This window comes from Rana temporaria, chromosome 5 (genome assembly GCF_905171775.1).
Source record: "Rana temporaria chromosome 5, aRanTem1.1, whole genome shotgun sequence".
NCBI classification, from domain to species: Eukaryota; Metazoa; Chordata; class Amphibia; order Anura; family Ranidae; genus Rana; species Rana temporaria.
Genome location: NC_053493.1, coordinates 414,244,911 through 414,261,053, shown reverse-complemented (window position 1 = coordinate 414,261,053; position 16,143 = coordinate 414,244,911). Strand labels below are relative to the sequence as shown.

Genomic DNA, 16,143 nt, shown 5'->3' with positions numbered 1-16,143 from the left:
GAAGGACAGGTGTGTTACAGGAGTCACCAAAGGGGATGAAGGGAGGGAGAAGAACAGCGAGAAGAAGGAGAAGGACAGGTGTGTTACAGGAGTCACCAAAGGGGATGAAGGGAGGGAGAAGAACAGCCAGAAGAAGGAGAAGGACAGGGTGTGTTACAGGAGTCACCAAAGGGGATGAAGGGAGGGAGAAGAACAGCCAGAAGAAGGAGAAGGACAAGGTGTGTTACAGGAGTCACCAAAGGGGGTGAAGGGAGGGAGAAGAACAGCGAGAAGAAGGAGAAGGACAGGTGTGTTACAGGAGTCACCAAAGGGGATGAAGGGAGGGAGAAGAACAGCCAGAAGAAGGAGAAGGACGGGTGTGTTACAGGAGTCACCAAAGGGGATGGAGGGAGGGAGAAGAACAGCCAGAAGAAGGAGAAGGACGGGTGTGTTACAGGAGTCACCAAAGGGGATGAAGGGAGGGAGAAGAACAGCCAGAGGAAGGAGAAGAACAGCCAGAAGAAGGAGAAGGACAGGGTGTGTTACAGGAGTCACCAAAGGGGATGAAGGGAGGGAGAAGAACAGCGAGAAGAAGGAGAAGGACGGGTGTGTTACAGGAGTCACCAAAGGGGGTGAAGGGAGGGAGAAGAACAGCCAGAAGAAGGAGAAGGAGGACCTGAAGTCCTACATCCGAGGAACTTAGAGGATTTACTTGAAGTCAACAAAACCTTTCTGTACATTTATTCAGCATCAGTTTCTTGGTGTATTATCATGGAAACAGAAGAATGATGGTGGGAAAATACCAAGTGGCCCGTTGGGTTTGCCCTATTTTTTGGGGAATTTTTTGGACTTTAAAGCGGGAGTTCACCCAAAAATCAACTTTCTGCAGTTACAGTAGATCCAGCATACTGCTGACATCTGCAGTATGCTGGTCTTTTTTATTTTATTTTGATAGTTATCGTTTTAGCCGTATTTCTTCTATGGCTCCGAGCGGGGATTACTTCCTGGTATAGGCGTTCCCGAAGACAAGCAAGTTGACTGACACCCTTCGATAGCGCGCCGCGGCTTCCGAAAATCCACACGAGTGACACTCGGCAATTTACGGCACCTGCGCAGTCAGCTCTACACGGCAGGCGCCGTAAACAGCCAAGTGTCACCTCGGCTGTTTTCGGAAGCCGTGACGCGCTATCGAAGGCCGTCAATCAACTTGCTTGCCTTCGGGAACGCCCATTCCCCGAAGGATTCCCCGCTCGGAGACATAGAAGAAATACGGCTAAAACGATAAGTACCAAAAAAAAAGACTAGCATACTGCAGATGTCAGCAGTATGCTGGATCTAACTGCAGAAAGTTGATTTTTGGGTGAACTCCCGCTTTTAGTAAAGATCTATATTTGTCCCAAGCATGTTTAAATTCACTTATTGTTGACCAACTCACTACCTCCACTGGAAGTCTATTCCAAGCATCAACTACTCTTTCTGTAAAATAATACTAAAGTTAGTATTGAGCTTTTCTCCTTTACTTTGAGGTCATATCTCCATGTTCTTGATCAGTACTGATAGGTACCATTGCTGGGCACTAATAGACAGCACCTACGGTGACGGCACTGATGGGCACTGATAGGCAGCAATGATGAGCACTGATTGGCAGTGGACGCGGGAGGCGATCACGGGAGGACATCCATAGATGCCCTCCCTGTAATGTGCGACCGCACTGTAGCCGTCTTTCGGCAATGGCACGGTCGCGCAGAGGTTAACCGCTTAAGCCCCGGACCATTATGCAGGTAAAGGACCTGGCCCCTTTTTGCGATTCGGCACTGCGTCAATTAAACTGACAATTGCGCGGTCGCGCGACGTGGCTCCCAAACAAATTTTTTTTCCCCACAAATAGAGCTTTCTATTGGTGGTATTTGATCACCTCTGCGGTTTTCATTTTTTTTGCGCTATAAACAAAAATAGAGCAACGATTTAAAAAAAAAAAAAAAATATTTTTTACTTTTTGCTATAATAAATATCCCCCAAAAAATACAGGTACATTTTTTTTCCTTAGTTTAGGCCAATACGTATTCTTCTACCAATTTTTGGTAAAAAAAAACGCAATAAGCGTTTATTAATTGGTTTGCACAAAATTTATAGCGTCTACCAAATAGGGGATAGTTTTATGTCATTTTTATTAATAATTTTTTTTTTCTAGTAATGGCGGTGATGGCGAACCATTGTAATTTTTAGAGCGAACAGTGCTATAAAAATGCACTGGTTACTGTAAAAATTACACTGGCAGTAAAGGGGTTAACCAGGAGGGGGCGCTGTAGGGGTTAAGTGTGTCCTATGGAGTGTTCTTACTGTGGGGGGGCGTGGCTGTGCGTGTGACATCACTGATCTTCGTTCCCTATGACAGGGAACAGACGATCAGTGACAGGGTCACTAGGAAGACCGGGGAAGGTGTGTTTACACTCCCCTTTTCCCCGTTCTTCCTCTCTGTGACCCGATCACGGGACACCGGCGGCGATCAGATCCGCTGTTCCCGCGGGGACGGTCACAGAGAAGAGGACCGGGTCGGAGCCGTGCCATTTTGTCGACGTATATCGTCGTGCAGCGGTCCTCAAGCGGTTAAGCACCGCTATAGTCCCATCCTTTTCCTTCTCTTACAAAATTTACTTTTATATTATTTGTTTGTTTTATATACTGTATGTCCCTACAAAGTGCAGGAATGATACCGCTCTAAAAGCTACTGACCCCACGCATTGCTTCAGCCCTACTGAAACCGACAGGTGCCGGCTCTGCACAGGTGCATGGAATTGGAAAAAATCCTGGACTGCCGCACTCTGTTAAACGACGTCTTTATTGGATAAAATCAGATCAAAACATAATCCAAAATGGTGCAGTCAAGATGAAAAAGTGGACAACAGTAAGTAGACAATGCTTACTCATAGCTGATGTAGACAATGGCCCAGGTTCAGTAAGCAATTGCGCCTGCGTAACCATAGTTACGCAGCGCAATTGCTGACTTGCGCCGGCGTAACGAGTTCTCCTGATTCAGAGAACTCGTTATGCCGACTGCAGCCTAAAATCTGCGTGGCATAAGGCTCTTATGCCACGCAGATTTTAGGCTGCATTCTTGCGAGACCGCTAGGGGGCGTTCCCATTGTGGTCAGCGTATAGTATGCAAATTGCATACTTACGCCGATTCACAATGTTGCGCGCCCCCTGTGTACGCAAGTTACGTTGTTTCCGTACGGCGTGTTTAGCGTAAGGCTGCCCCTTCTAATAGCAGGGGCAGCCAATGCTAAACTATACCCGGCGTTCCCGCGTCGCGACGTTCAAATTTGACGTCGTTTGCGTAAGTGAATCGTGAATGGCGCTGGATGCCATTAAGGTTTACTTTGAAGCAAATGACGTCCTTGCGACGTCATTTACCGCAATGCACGTCGGGAAAGTTTCCCGACGGAGCATGCGCTCGGCGCGGGAGCGCGCCTAATTTAAATGATTCCCGCCCCCGGCGGGATCATTTACATTGCGCGCGCTTACGCCGGGCAATTTTGCCGGCGCGCCCTCGCAATTTACGGAGCTACTGCTCTGTAAATCGAGGGCAGCGCAAAATATTTGCGGGGGTGCAGGGCAAAATTGTTGCCCTGCGCCTCCGCAAATAGAGCGCAATTCTTTCTGAATCCGGGCCAATGCTTACTCATAGCTGATGTGACAGTGGCCCAGATTCAAAGAGATTTGCTCTTTTTTTGCGGAGGCACAGGGCAACGATTTTGCCCCGCGCCCTCGCAAATTTGCGCCGCTGCCCTCGATTCACGGAGCAGTAGCTCCGTAAATTGCGAGGGCGCGCCGGCAAAATTGCCCGGCGTAAGCGCGCGCAATGTAAATGATCCCACCGGGGACGGGAATCATTTAAATTAGGCGCGTTCCCGCGCCGATCGTAAAGCGCATGCTCCGTCGGGAAACTTTCCCGACGTGCATTGCGGCAAATGACGTCGCAAGGACGTCATTTGCTTCAAAGTGAACGTGAATGGCGTCCAGCGTCATTCACGATTCACTTACGCAAACGACGTAAAATTCGAACGTCGCAACGCGGGAACGACGGGTATCCTTAGCATTGGCTGCGCCTGCTATTAGCAGGAGCAGCCTTACGCTTAGCACGCCGTACGGAAACGACGTAAGTTGCGTACGCAGGGCCCACGCAACAATTGTGAATCGGTGTTAGTATGCAATTTGCATACTATACGCTGATCACAATGGGAGCGCCCCCTAGCGGTCAACACAAGAATGCAGCCTAAAATCTGCGTGGCATAAGAGCAGCAGCCGCCGCACGCAGATATACGTCTGCAGTATGGCACAGGCAGGCAGAAGGACGTACCTTTACGTCCCCTTTAAGAAGTGGTTGTTGCGGGCGCCCGCTGCAATCTCCGTGAGCACGCCTGCGGGTCCTGCGGACTCAATCGCTGCGGGCATACACGCGATCGTCTCGCGGAGACATAAAACTGGGAGATGTTAGTGTAAACACAACGGCCCAGAGTCACAGAGAGCAAGGCGCACATTACGCCGCCGTAGAGCAAACACCGTATGCCACGCCAACGTAGCGCGGAGAGGCAAGCATTGCATTCAGCAAGCCAGTGCTCCCAACGCTGCGCCAGCGTGGCGTGGGTTTCGAAAGCGCACGCCGGCATAGGTGGAAGTGGGCGTGACCCTATGCAAATGAGGCATGACCCCATGCAAATGATGGGCCGAGCGCCAGACAGTTACGTATCATGAACTGCGCATGCGCTGTGACGTGGACGCATGCACAGCACCCCCCCTGCGCCTGCTCACAACCACGCCGGCACAACTGCCTAAGCTACGCAGGATCACCGCGTACGCAGTGAACATAACATACGCCCAGCCAGACACACGTCCAACGCACAATACGCCGGTAACCTGATTGGCTGAAGCGTCATTGAGGGTGGGAGAAGACATCGAGGGATGGTGAAAGGAGGATGGCTGACCCCAGAAAGGTAAGTGCCTGAGGCAATCTGGCAGCATTTTACATGGCACAGTGGCGACAATTGATGGCACAGTGGTGACAATTGATGGGCACAGTGGTGACAATTGATGGCATGGCACAGTGGCTGCGTTTGATGGCATAGTGGCTGCGTTTGGCATGGTACAGTGGTGACAATTGATGGGCACAGTGGCGACAATTGATGGCCCAGTGGTGACAATTGATGGCCCAGTGGCTATGTTTGATGGCATGGCACAGTGGTGCCAATTAATGGGCACAGTGGCGACAATTGATAGCACAGTGGCTGCGTTTGATGGCATGGCACAGTGGTGATAATTGATGGGCACAGTGGCGATAAATTATGGCACAGTGGCTGCGTTTGATGGCATGGCACAGTGGCTGCATTTGATGCCATGACCCAGTGGTGACAATTGATGGCACAGTGGCTGCGTTTGATGGCATAGCACAGTGGTGACAATTGATGGGCACAGTGGCGATAAATGATGGCACAGTGGCTGCTTTTGATGGCATGGCACGGTGGCTGCATTTGATGCCATGTCACAGTGGCGACAATTGATGGCACAGTGGCGAAAATTGATGGCATGGCACAGTGGCGACAACTGATGGCACAGTGGTGACAATTGATGACATGGCACAGTGGCGACAATTGATGGCACAGTGGCGACAATTGATGGCATGGTACAGTGGCGACATTTGATGGCACAGTGGCTACATTTGATGGGCACAGTGGCTGCGTTTGATGGGCACAGTGGCTGCGTTTGATGGGCACAGTGGCTGCGTTTGATGGGCACAGTGGCTGCAATTGATGGGCACAGTGAGGCTGCAATTGTTTTTTTTTTTTTTTTCATTTGTTTGCGCCCCCCCCCCCCCCCCAAAAAAAAAATTGTGAGCACCAGCCGCCACTGCAAATAACCCGCCGCCAAATTCCCCATCAACCCCAAGACTACATTTCCCCCCGCCCCCCCTCATCTTTTTTTGGGAAGGTGAGAGAGGGGGGGGGGTGTGTCCCTGAATGGCAGTTTGGAAATGTGGTCACACCAACTATATGGCCCTGCTGGAGCTGAAGTTGGGGAACTATGGGGATATTCCATGGGGGCTCTGCAACAATCTAGTAGGCACTGCAAGGTGCTGGGTCACAAGGTGGGACGTTGGAAGGGCACTATGGGGTCTCTCAGGGGGTTGGGGGGCACTGTGGGCCAATGGCAGATTGAAAAGCACTATGGGAACCGGAAGGCTCCCTGGGACATTAGGGGATCTGTGGCTGGCTGGAGGCCCAGAAGGGAGGCCAAGGGCTGGTGGTTGAGAACCACATACCGTATCCAGAAGACAAATACCTTGTGGCTCTTTAGCATCATCTGGAAGGCTGGAAGATAGCTCACTGCCCTGCTTGCTGATGTTCTCCAGAGCGACTCCCAGTTTCTCCAGCTCAGCTTGAACGTGAGCGTTTTCCTGAAGCTGTTCTCGAATCCGAGAGGGTTCCCCGCGTACCGACGTAGTGATCTGCATGCGGTCCCTGAGCCGCTCTAAGCTCTCAGACATCATATCTATCCTCTCGCTGATCTGTAGGGAAGGGTACAAAGCTTGGATAGTTACTCTATGGACATGGGAACATACATGAACCCCACATGAGATAGAGAAGACCCACAATAGACATACCAACTAGACCCTTGTAGAAAGAATTAGATTTTCTGTTGGTGTTGGGAGCAGGGAATTTTGGACACAGCTTCAGGCATGGGCCCCCTGGAGCAGAGAACCGGGGGAAGGGGGAGGGTGGTGCTGCTGCCGCCTGAAATTGAGAAGCGGGGGGGCTGCCGCAAATTGAGAAGCGGGGAGGGGGCCTTTACAAAAAAAAATAAGAAATAAAGAAAAATATATATATATAAAAAAAAATTAGAAAAAGAGGGGCCCTGGGGACCTCTAATAAAAAATATATAAAAAATAAATAAAAAAATACATTAAAAAAAGGGGGGTTGCCATCCGGGCCCCTGGGGATCTCTGGGCCTTTTAATAAAAAAATAAAAAAAAATATAAACAAAAATAAAAAAATAAACATTTATAAAAAATAAATAAAAAAAGGGGGGTTGCCACATGGGGCCCTGGGACCTCTGAGCCCTTTAATAAAAAAATATATTAAAAAAATGTAATTTTTTTTATATAAAAAAAAGGGGGGGTTGCCATCCGGGGGCCCTGGGGACCTCTTGGCCCTTTAATAATAATAATAATAATAATAATAAATATATATATAACATTTTTATTTATTTTTTATGAGTCCGGAGGTCCCCAGGGGCCCCGAGGCCCCCAGGGCCCCGGATGGCAAACCCCCCTAAATAAAAAAATAAACATTTATAAAAAATACATAAGAAAAGGGGGTTGTCATCCGGGCCCCTGGGGACCTCTGGGCCTTTTAATAAAAAATAATAATAAAAAAATATAAACAAAAATAAAAAATTAAACATGTATAAAAAAAAGGGGGGGTTGCCACATGGGGCCCTGGGGACCTCTGAGCCCTTTAATAAAAATATATATTAAAAAAATGTAATTTTTTTATAAAAAAAAAAGGGGGGTTGCCATCCGGGGGCCCTGGGGACCTCTGGGCCCTTTAATAATAATAATAATAATAATAATAATAATAAATATATATTTTATTTTTTATGAGTCCGGAGGTCCCCAGGGCCCCGGATGGCAACCCCCCCTAAATAAAATATAAACATTTATAAAAAATACATAAAAAAAAAGGGGGTTGCCATCCGGGCCCCTGGGGACCTCCGGGCCCCTTACAGGTGTATTGCCTGTACCCCCCTGATGGCGGCCCTGGTTGGGAGATTATTGCAGAAAATGAAAACTGCACAACTAACCTGGCTGTATCGGGGGACGGTATCTTCAAGGATGGCAGCTGCTTGGCGGACGGCCTCCCGAATGGCACAATAACGCTTCTCTGCGCTCTCAAACCTCTGCTGGAATACGGGACTCTCCTCCGGGCACAACTCAGACAGCTTACAGGCGACTCGGTGTAGTTTGGTGACGAGTGGCTTATGTTCAGCGACCACCTCCCGCAGAGCCTGGAACAATGACCGACAAACAGAAGTAAATGGCTACATATTTAGGAAGTATCTGGTTTAGAAGGAAGGAAGAAAAAATCTGTATGAAGGTGCTATGATTAAGCACCTTCATACCGTGTGAAACGCGTCGGAGGCTTTTCTTGTTTTCTGTAACATGAAGTGACTGTATTGAATTTAATCTGCTACACAAGATATCAATAAAGATGCCTTTAACCACTTAAGCCCCGGACCTTTAAGCAGCTAAATGCCCAGGCCAGGTTTTGCGATTCGGCACTGCGTCGATTTAACAGACAATTGCGCGGTCGTGCGACGTGGCTCCCAAACAAAATTGGCGTCCTTTTTTCCCCCGCACAAATAGAGCTTTCTTTTGGTGGTATTTGATCACCTCTGCGGTTTTTATTTTTTGCACTATAAACAAAAATAGAGCGACAATTTTGAAAAAAATGCAATATTTTTTACTTTTTGCTATAATAAATATCCCCCAAAAACATATATAATTTTTTTTTTCCTCAGTTTAGGCCGATACGTATTCTTCTACCTATTTTTGGTAAAAAAAAAATCGCAATAAGCGTTTATCGATTGGTTTGCGCAAAATTTATAGCGTTTACAAAATAGGGGATATTTTTATTGCATTTTTATTAATTTTTTTTTTTTTACTACTAATGGCGGCGATCAGCGATTTTTTTCGTGACTGCGACATTATGGCGGACACTTCGGACAATTTTGACACATTTTTGGGACCATTGTCATTTTCACAGCAAAAAATGCATTTAAATTGCATTCTTTACTGTGAAAATGACAGTTGCAGTTTGGGAGTTAACCACAGGGGGCGCTGTAGGAGTTAGGGTTCACCTAGTGTGTGTTTACAACTGTAGGGGGGTGTGGCTGTAGGTCTGATGTCATCGATTGTGTCTCCCCTATAAAGGGGATGACACGATCGATGCGCCGCCACAGTGAAGCACGGGGAAGCCGTGTTTACATAGAGATCGCGACAGAGCGGCTATAAACGAATAGCCGCGCCGTCATCCCGGATTGCTCCCCGAGGGAATCCGTCCGCCGCGGGGGGGGTCCCGATCGGACCCCCGACCCGCGCAAAGGCAAGGACGTATATATACGCCCTTCTGCCTGTCCGTGCCATTCTGCGGACGTAAATAGTCGTGCGGCGGGCGTTAAGTGGTTAACGGGTTGCCATCCAGGATTTTTTTTCCCTTCTTAATTTGTAGCAGAGCCAGCACCTGTAAGTTCCTATAAGGGCGTGTGCTTTAGAGGACTGGGCCTTAGAGCGGCAATCCTTCTTTATCTGGTCTATAAACCAATGGCTGTGGATGGACAGTTGGATAAATAACTCTGGCCCGGATTCAAGTAGATTTGCGCATTTTTTACGGAGGCGCAGGGCAACGTTTTTGCCCTGCGCCTCCCCCGCAAACTTACTGCGCTGCCCTTGATTCACGGAGCAGTAGCTCCGTAAATTGCGCGGGCGCCGGCAAAATGCCCGGCGTAAGCGCGCGCAATTTAAATGATCCCGTAGGGGGCGGGAATCATTTAAATTAGGCGCGCTCCCGCGCCGAGCGTAGAGCGCATGCTCCGTCGGGAAACTTTCCCGACGTGCATTGCGGCAAATGACGTTGCAAGGTCGTCATTTGCTTCAAAGTGAACGTGAATGGCGTCCAGCGCCATTCACGATTCACTTACGCAAACTACGTAAATTTCAAATTTCGCGACGCGGGAACGACGGGTATACGTAACATGGGCTGCCCCTGCTAATAGCAGGGGCAGCCTTGCGCGAAAACTGCCGTACGTAAACGATGTAAATTGCGTACGCAGGGCTCGCGCAACGTTGTGAATCGGCATTAGTATGCAATTTGCATACTATACGCTGAGCACAACGGGAACGCCACCTAGCGGCCATCGCAAGAATGCAGCCTAAGATATGCGGGCATAAGAGCCTTATGCCGCGCATATCTTAGGCTGCAGTCGGCGTAACGAGGTTCCTGAATTAGGAGCATTCGTTACGCCGGGGCAAGTAAGCAATTGCGCTGTGTAACTTATGGTTACACAGGCGCAATTGCTTCTTGAATCCAGGCCTCTATATTTAGGATGTATTTGGTCTATAAACCAGAGCAGTGGCGGTGCGTCCATAAAGTGCACAGGAGCGTCGCCCCCGCTCTCCTGTCACCCCTCTATCACCATAGATAGCTTCATTGCATTGCATGAATCTATCTATGGTCGCCGCTGCCACCCCCTTTTCAGGTGTCCTTGTCGGGCGCCGGGCATCTAATTTACAGTGGCGTTTTTTGTTTTTTTTTGGAAGCGCCTGATTAGTTCGCTGTTTACTTAGTGTTGTGTTAGGAAAGCTAATAAATAGCTTTCCTAACACTGACCCGCCTCTCAGCCAATCAGGTGCTCGGGTCTGGTTACCTGTCACCTGAATGGCTGAAGCAGGGACAGGCACTGTGATTGGACGGCTATCAGGCGTCCCATTTATAGCAGAGGACGGGAAAAGGACGGGAGAAGACATCGAGGACTCAGAACGTGGAGGACAGAGCCGTGACCAGAGACAGGTAAGTGCCGGGCAGGGGATGCACACTAGCAGCATTTGATGGGCACAGTAGCGGCAATTGATGGGCACACTGGCAGCAATTGATGGGGCACAGTAGCGGCAATTGATGGGTACAGTGGCTGCGCTTGATGGGCACAATGGCTGCGTTGGATGGCACAGTGGCCGCATTTGATGGGCACAGTGGCTGCTTTTGATGGGCACAGTGGCTACATTTGATGGGCACAGTGGCTGCGTTTGATGGGTACAGTTGATGCGTTTGATGGGTACAGTGGCTACGATTGATGTGCACAGTGGCTGCGCTTGATGGGGCACAGTGGCTGCATTTGATGGGCATAGTGGCTGGGCTTAATGGGGCACCGTGGCTGTGTTTGATGGGCACAGTGGCTGCGTTTGATGGGCACAGGGGCTGCGTTTGATGGGCACAGGGGCTGCGTTTGATGGGCACAGTGGCTGCGTTTGATGGGCACAGTGGCTGCATTTGATGGGCACAGTGGCTACGCTTGATGTGCACAGTGGCTGCGCTTGATGTGCACAGTGGCTGCTTTTGATGGGTGCAGTGGATGCCTTTGATGGGCACAGTGGCTACACTTGATGTGCACAGTGGCTGTGCTTGATGTGCACAGTGGCTGCGTTTGATGGGGCACAGTGGCTGCGTTTTGATGGGGCACAGTGGCTGGGCTTGATGGGGCACAGTGGCTGCGCTTGATGGGCACAGTGGCTGCGTTTGATGGGCACAGTGGCTGCGTTTGATGGGCACAGTGGCTGGGCTTGATGGGGCACAGTGGCTGCGTTTGATGGGCACAGTGGCTGCGTTTGATGGGCACAGTGGCTGCGTTTGATGGGAACAGTGGCTACGTTTGATGGGCACAGTGGCTGCGTTTGATGGGCACAGTGGCTGCGTTTGATGGGCACAGTGGCTGCATTTGATGGGCACAGTGGCTGTGTTTGATGGGCACAGTGGCGGTGTTTGATGGGCTCAGTGGCTGCAATTGATTTATTTTTATTTTTTTCAGTTTGTCTGTACCCCCTTTAAAAATTTTGAGCACCAGCCGTCACTGAACCAGAGGCTCTGGATGGACAGTGGGATAAATGGCTCTATATTTAGAAAGTATCTAGTCTATATACCAGCATCTCTAGTTGGCAGTGGCTACCAGAACACATAGAGGGCAGAGACACAGACAGCAAACGCCATGAAAAAATTTCCCCATAGGGGCAGATTGTTGTACATGCCATCCTTCCAGGAAGAGGCAGATTGTATATGGCAGGGGTGTCAAAACTTTTTTCAAAGAGGGCCAGATTTGATGAAGTGAACATGCGTGAGGGCCGAGTTTTTTGCCCGACATTCTTTGAACCATTAAAATTCTGCCTAAGTGTGTTCGTCCGAGCACCAATACACGGCCCAACAAGAGTTCTCTTACCTTTGTGGCTGTGTGTGGGGAAGAGATGAGCTCGGGGGTGTTATTTGGATACACTGTATATATTTCTTTTGTGGCCCCCAACGAATCCCAGAGCGCTGCTCAGGACTAAGGATGAGCTTGGGGGTGTTATTTGGATAAACCGTATTTATCGGCGTATAACACGCATGGGCTAACCATAGCCATGAAAGCTGCCTCGCCATTGCCATAAATGCAGCCTTACCATTGCCATGAATGCAGCCTTACCATTGCAACCAATGCAGCCTCACATGTGCCATAAATACAGCCTCACATGTGCCATGAATGCAGCCTCACATGTGCCATAAATGCAGCCTCACATGTGCCTTGAATGCAGCCTCACATGTGCCATAAATGCAGCCTCACATGTGCCATGAATGCAGCTTCACATGTGCCATAAATGCAGCCTCACATGTGCCATAAATGCAGCCTCACATGTGCCATGAATGCAGCCTTACCATTGCCATAAGTGCAGCCTGATCGATGCCCATTTGCAGCCCTGGAGGGCAGAGGGAGGGGGCGGGACGAGTGCCAACAGATTACAAACAGGAGAATCTCTTGTTTACTCTGTGGCCTCTTTAATACAAAGTCCCGCCTCCTATGATAGACAGAACAGTCGTCCAATGGCATCCCAGGAGACGGGACTTCCAATACAGACGCTGCTGAGTAAACAGGACATTCTCTTCATGTAATCTGGCGGCGCTCTTCCTGCCCCCTCCCTGTCCTCTCCAAGGCAGCGCCGATAAATACGGTATATTTATTTTGTGGCCCTGGGGGCCACAAACAATATATATATTTAAATCCCCAAAGGGGCCATATTAAATCAACAGGGGGGCCGCATTTGGCCCGCGGGCCAGACTTTGGACATGCCTGGTATATTGTATGGGTTATCCTTCCAGGAAGTGGCAGATTGTATATTGTATGGGTTGTCCTTCCAGGAAGTGGAAGATCGTATATTGTATGGGTTATCCTCTCAGGAAGGGGCAGGCTGTATATTGTATGGGTTATCCTCTCAGGAAGGGGCAGGCTGTATATTGTATGGGTTATCCTCTCAGGAAGGGGCAGGCTGTATATTGTATGGGTTATCCTCTCAGGAAGGGGCAGGCTGTATATTGTATGGGTTATCCTTCCAGGAAGGGGCAGGCTGTATATTGTATGGGTTATCCTCTGAGAATGGGGCAGAGTTGTATATTGTATGGGTTATCCTTCCAGGAAGGGGCAGGCTGTATATTGTATGGGTTATCCTCTCAGGAAGGGGCAGGCTGTATATTGTATGGGTTATCCTCTCAGGAAGGGGCAGGCTGTATATTGTATGGGTTATCCTCTCAGGAAGGGGCAGGCTGTATATTGTATGGGTTATCCTTCCAGGAAGGGGCAGGCTGTATATTGTATGGGTTATCCTCTGAGAATGGGGCAGAGTTGTATATTGTATGGGTTATCCTCTCAGGAAGGGGCAGGCTGTATATTGTATGGGTTATCCTCTCAGGAAGGGGCAGGCTGTATATTGTATGGGTTATCCTCTCAGGAAGGGGCAGGCTGTATATTGTATGGGTTATCCTCTCAGGAAGGGGCAGGCTGTATATTGTATGGGTTATCCTCTCAGGAAGAGGCAGATCGTATATTGTATGGGTTATCCTCTCAGGAAGGGGCAGGCTGTATATTGTATGGGTTATCCTCTAAGAATGGGGCAGAGTTCTATATTGTATGGGTTATCCTCTCAGGAAGGGGCAGGCTGTATATTGTATGGGTTATCCTCTCAGGAAGGGGCAGGCTGTATATTGTATGGGTTATCCTCTCAGGAAGGGGCAGGCTGTATATTGTATGGGTTATCCTCTCAGGAAGAGGCAGATTGTATATTGTATGGGTTATCCTCTCAGGAAGGGGCAGGCTGTATATTGTATGGGTTATCCTCTGAGAATGGGGCAGAGTTGTATATTGTATGGGTTATCCTCTCAGGAAGGGGCAGGCTGTATATTGTATGGGTTATCCTCTCAGGAAGGGGCAGAGTTGTATATTGTATGGGTTATCCTCTCAGGAAGGGGCAGGCTGTATATTGTATGGGTTATCCTCTCAGGAAGGGGCAGAGTTGTATATTGTATGGGTTATCCTCTCAGGAAGGAAGGGGCAGGCTGTATATTATATGGGTTATCCTCTCAGGAAGGAAGGGGCAGATTGTATATTGTATGGGTTATCCTCTCAGGAAGGGGCAGGCTGTATATTGTATGGGTTATCCTCTCAGGAAGGGGCAGATTGTATATTGTATGGGTTGTCCTCTTAGGAAGGGGCAGGCTGTATATTGTATGGGTTATCCTCTCAGGAAGGGGCAGGCTGTATATTGTATGGGTTATCCTCTCAGGAAGGGGCAGGCTGTATATTGTATGGGTTATCCTCTCAGGAAGGGGCAGGCTGTATATTGTATGGGTTATCCTCTCAGGAAGGGGCAGGCTGTATATTGCACCCATGTACACCATCCTATACATCAGGGGTCCTGCACTCACCTGCAGTCTCTCTTGCTGCTCCCTGAAATCTCCAGAAAGGCCGCAGTTTGAAGATATTTGCGGAAGATCAGACTCCGTCTCTTCTATCCAGGGCAGCAGTTCCTCCTCGGCTTCGGAAAACTGGGCGAGCATGGCGAGGGTGTGCTCCAGGGCAGCGGGCGAGGAGGTCACCTGGGCCGCTATCCGGGGACACTTCTCCTTCAGGGACTCCAGGGACACCTGCAGAGTGGGGACACAAACAAGACAAAGGTTCATTAAGCGTTATTCTCATCCAAACAAAAATCACACAATGTCATTCCAGAAAATGTGAACGACAATTTGATTGGCTGAGGTGGAGACGGCGGGCGGATGATGTCATGATTTCTTTCTCAACCTATGTAACCAATCAGAGGAAGTCTTGTATTCAATCATAAAAAAATACAACGCTTCTGTTTGAAAGCAAAGAAGCTGGAAGTTCTGTTAACCACTTCAGCCCCCGGACCATTTGGCTGCCCAATGACCGGGCCACTTTTTGCGATTCTGCACTGCGTCGCTTTAACAGACAATTGCGCGGTCGTGCGACGTGGCTCCCAAACAAAATTGACGTCCTTTTTTTCCCGCACAAATAGAGCTTTCTTTTGGTGGTATTTGATCACCTCTGCGGTTTTTATTTGTTTGCGCTATAAACAAAAATAGAGCGACCATTTTGAAAAAAATTCAACGGCCCGGATTCTCAAACGAGTTACGCCGGCGTATCTCCAGATACACCGTAACTCTGAGTCAGGCCGGTCGTATCTATGCGCCTGATTCTTAGAATCAGTTACGCATAGATTTGTATTAGATCCGACCGACGTAAGTCTCTTACGCCGTTGAATCTTAACTGCATATTTACGCTGGCCGCTAGGGGCGTGTACGCTGATATACGCCTAGAAATATGTAAATCAGCTAGATACGCGAATTCACAAACGTACGCCCGGCCGACGCAGTACAGATACGCTGTTTACGTTAGGCTTTTCCCGGCGTAAAATTACCCCTGCTATATGAGGCGTACATGCGGCGTACCAATGTTAAGTATGGACCTCGTTCCCGCGTCGAATTTTGAAAATGTTACGTTGTTTGCGTAAGTCGTTCACGAATAGGGCTGGGCGTCATTTACGTTCACGCATTGGCTTCTTGCGGGTTAATTTGGAGCATGCGCACTGGGATACTTTCACGAACGGCGCATGCGCCGTTCGTAAAAAGCATCATTTACGTGGGTTCACATAAAATTTACATAACACACGCCCACATCTACCACATTTGTATTAGGAGGACTTACGCCGGCCTATTTACGATATGCTGCCGCAACTTTCGTTTGAGAATATGGCACTTGCTTGTAAAAGTTGTGGAGGCGTAACGTAAATAGGATACGTTACGCCCGCACAAAGATACGCCATTGTACGTGAATCCGGGCCAATATTTTTAACTTTTTCCTATAATAAATATTCCCAAAATATATATAAAAAAATATATTTTTTTCCTCAGTTTAGGCCGATACGTATTCTTCTACATATTTTTGGTAAAAAAAAATCTCAATAAGCGTTTATCGATTGGTTTGCGCAAAAGTTATAGCGTCTACAAAATAGGGGATAGT

The 16,143-nt window shown here is 48.8% G+C and overlaps 1 protein-coding gene across 4 annotated transcripts in view; it reads right to left on the bottom strand.

Moving 5' to 3' along the window:
• LOC120941595 (microtubule-actin cross-linking factor 1, isoforms 1/2/3/5-like) overlaps positions 1-16,143 on the bottom strand; it is a 229,473-nt gene that overhangs the window by 91,966 nt on the left and 121,364 nt on the right. For all 4 annotated transcript variants that reach the window (XM_040355120.1, XM_040355121.1, XM_040355119.1 and 1 more), the window contains exons 11-13: positions 14,532-14,750; positions 7,837-8,040; positions 6,316-6,541 (exon numbers count right to left, since the gene is read on the bottom strand). In XM_040355120.1, the coding sequence (XP_040211054.1) occupies positions 6,316-6,541; positions 7,837-8,040; positions 14,532-14,750 (649 nt within the window). The remainder of the gene's footprint in view (positions 1-6,315; positions 6,542-7,836; positions 8,041-14,531; positions 14,751-16,143) is intronic.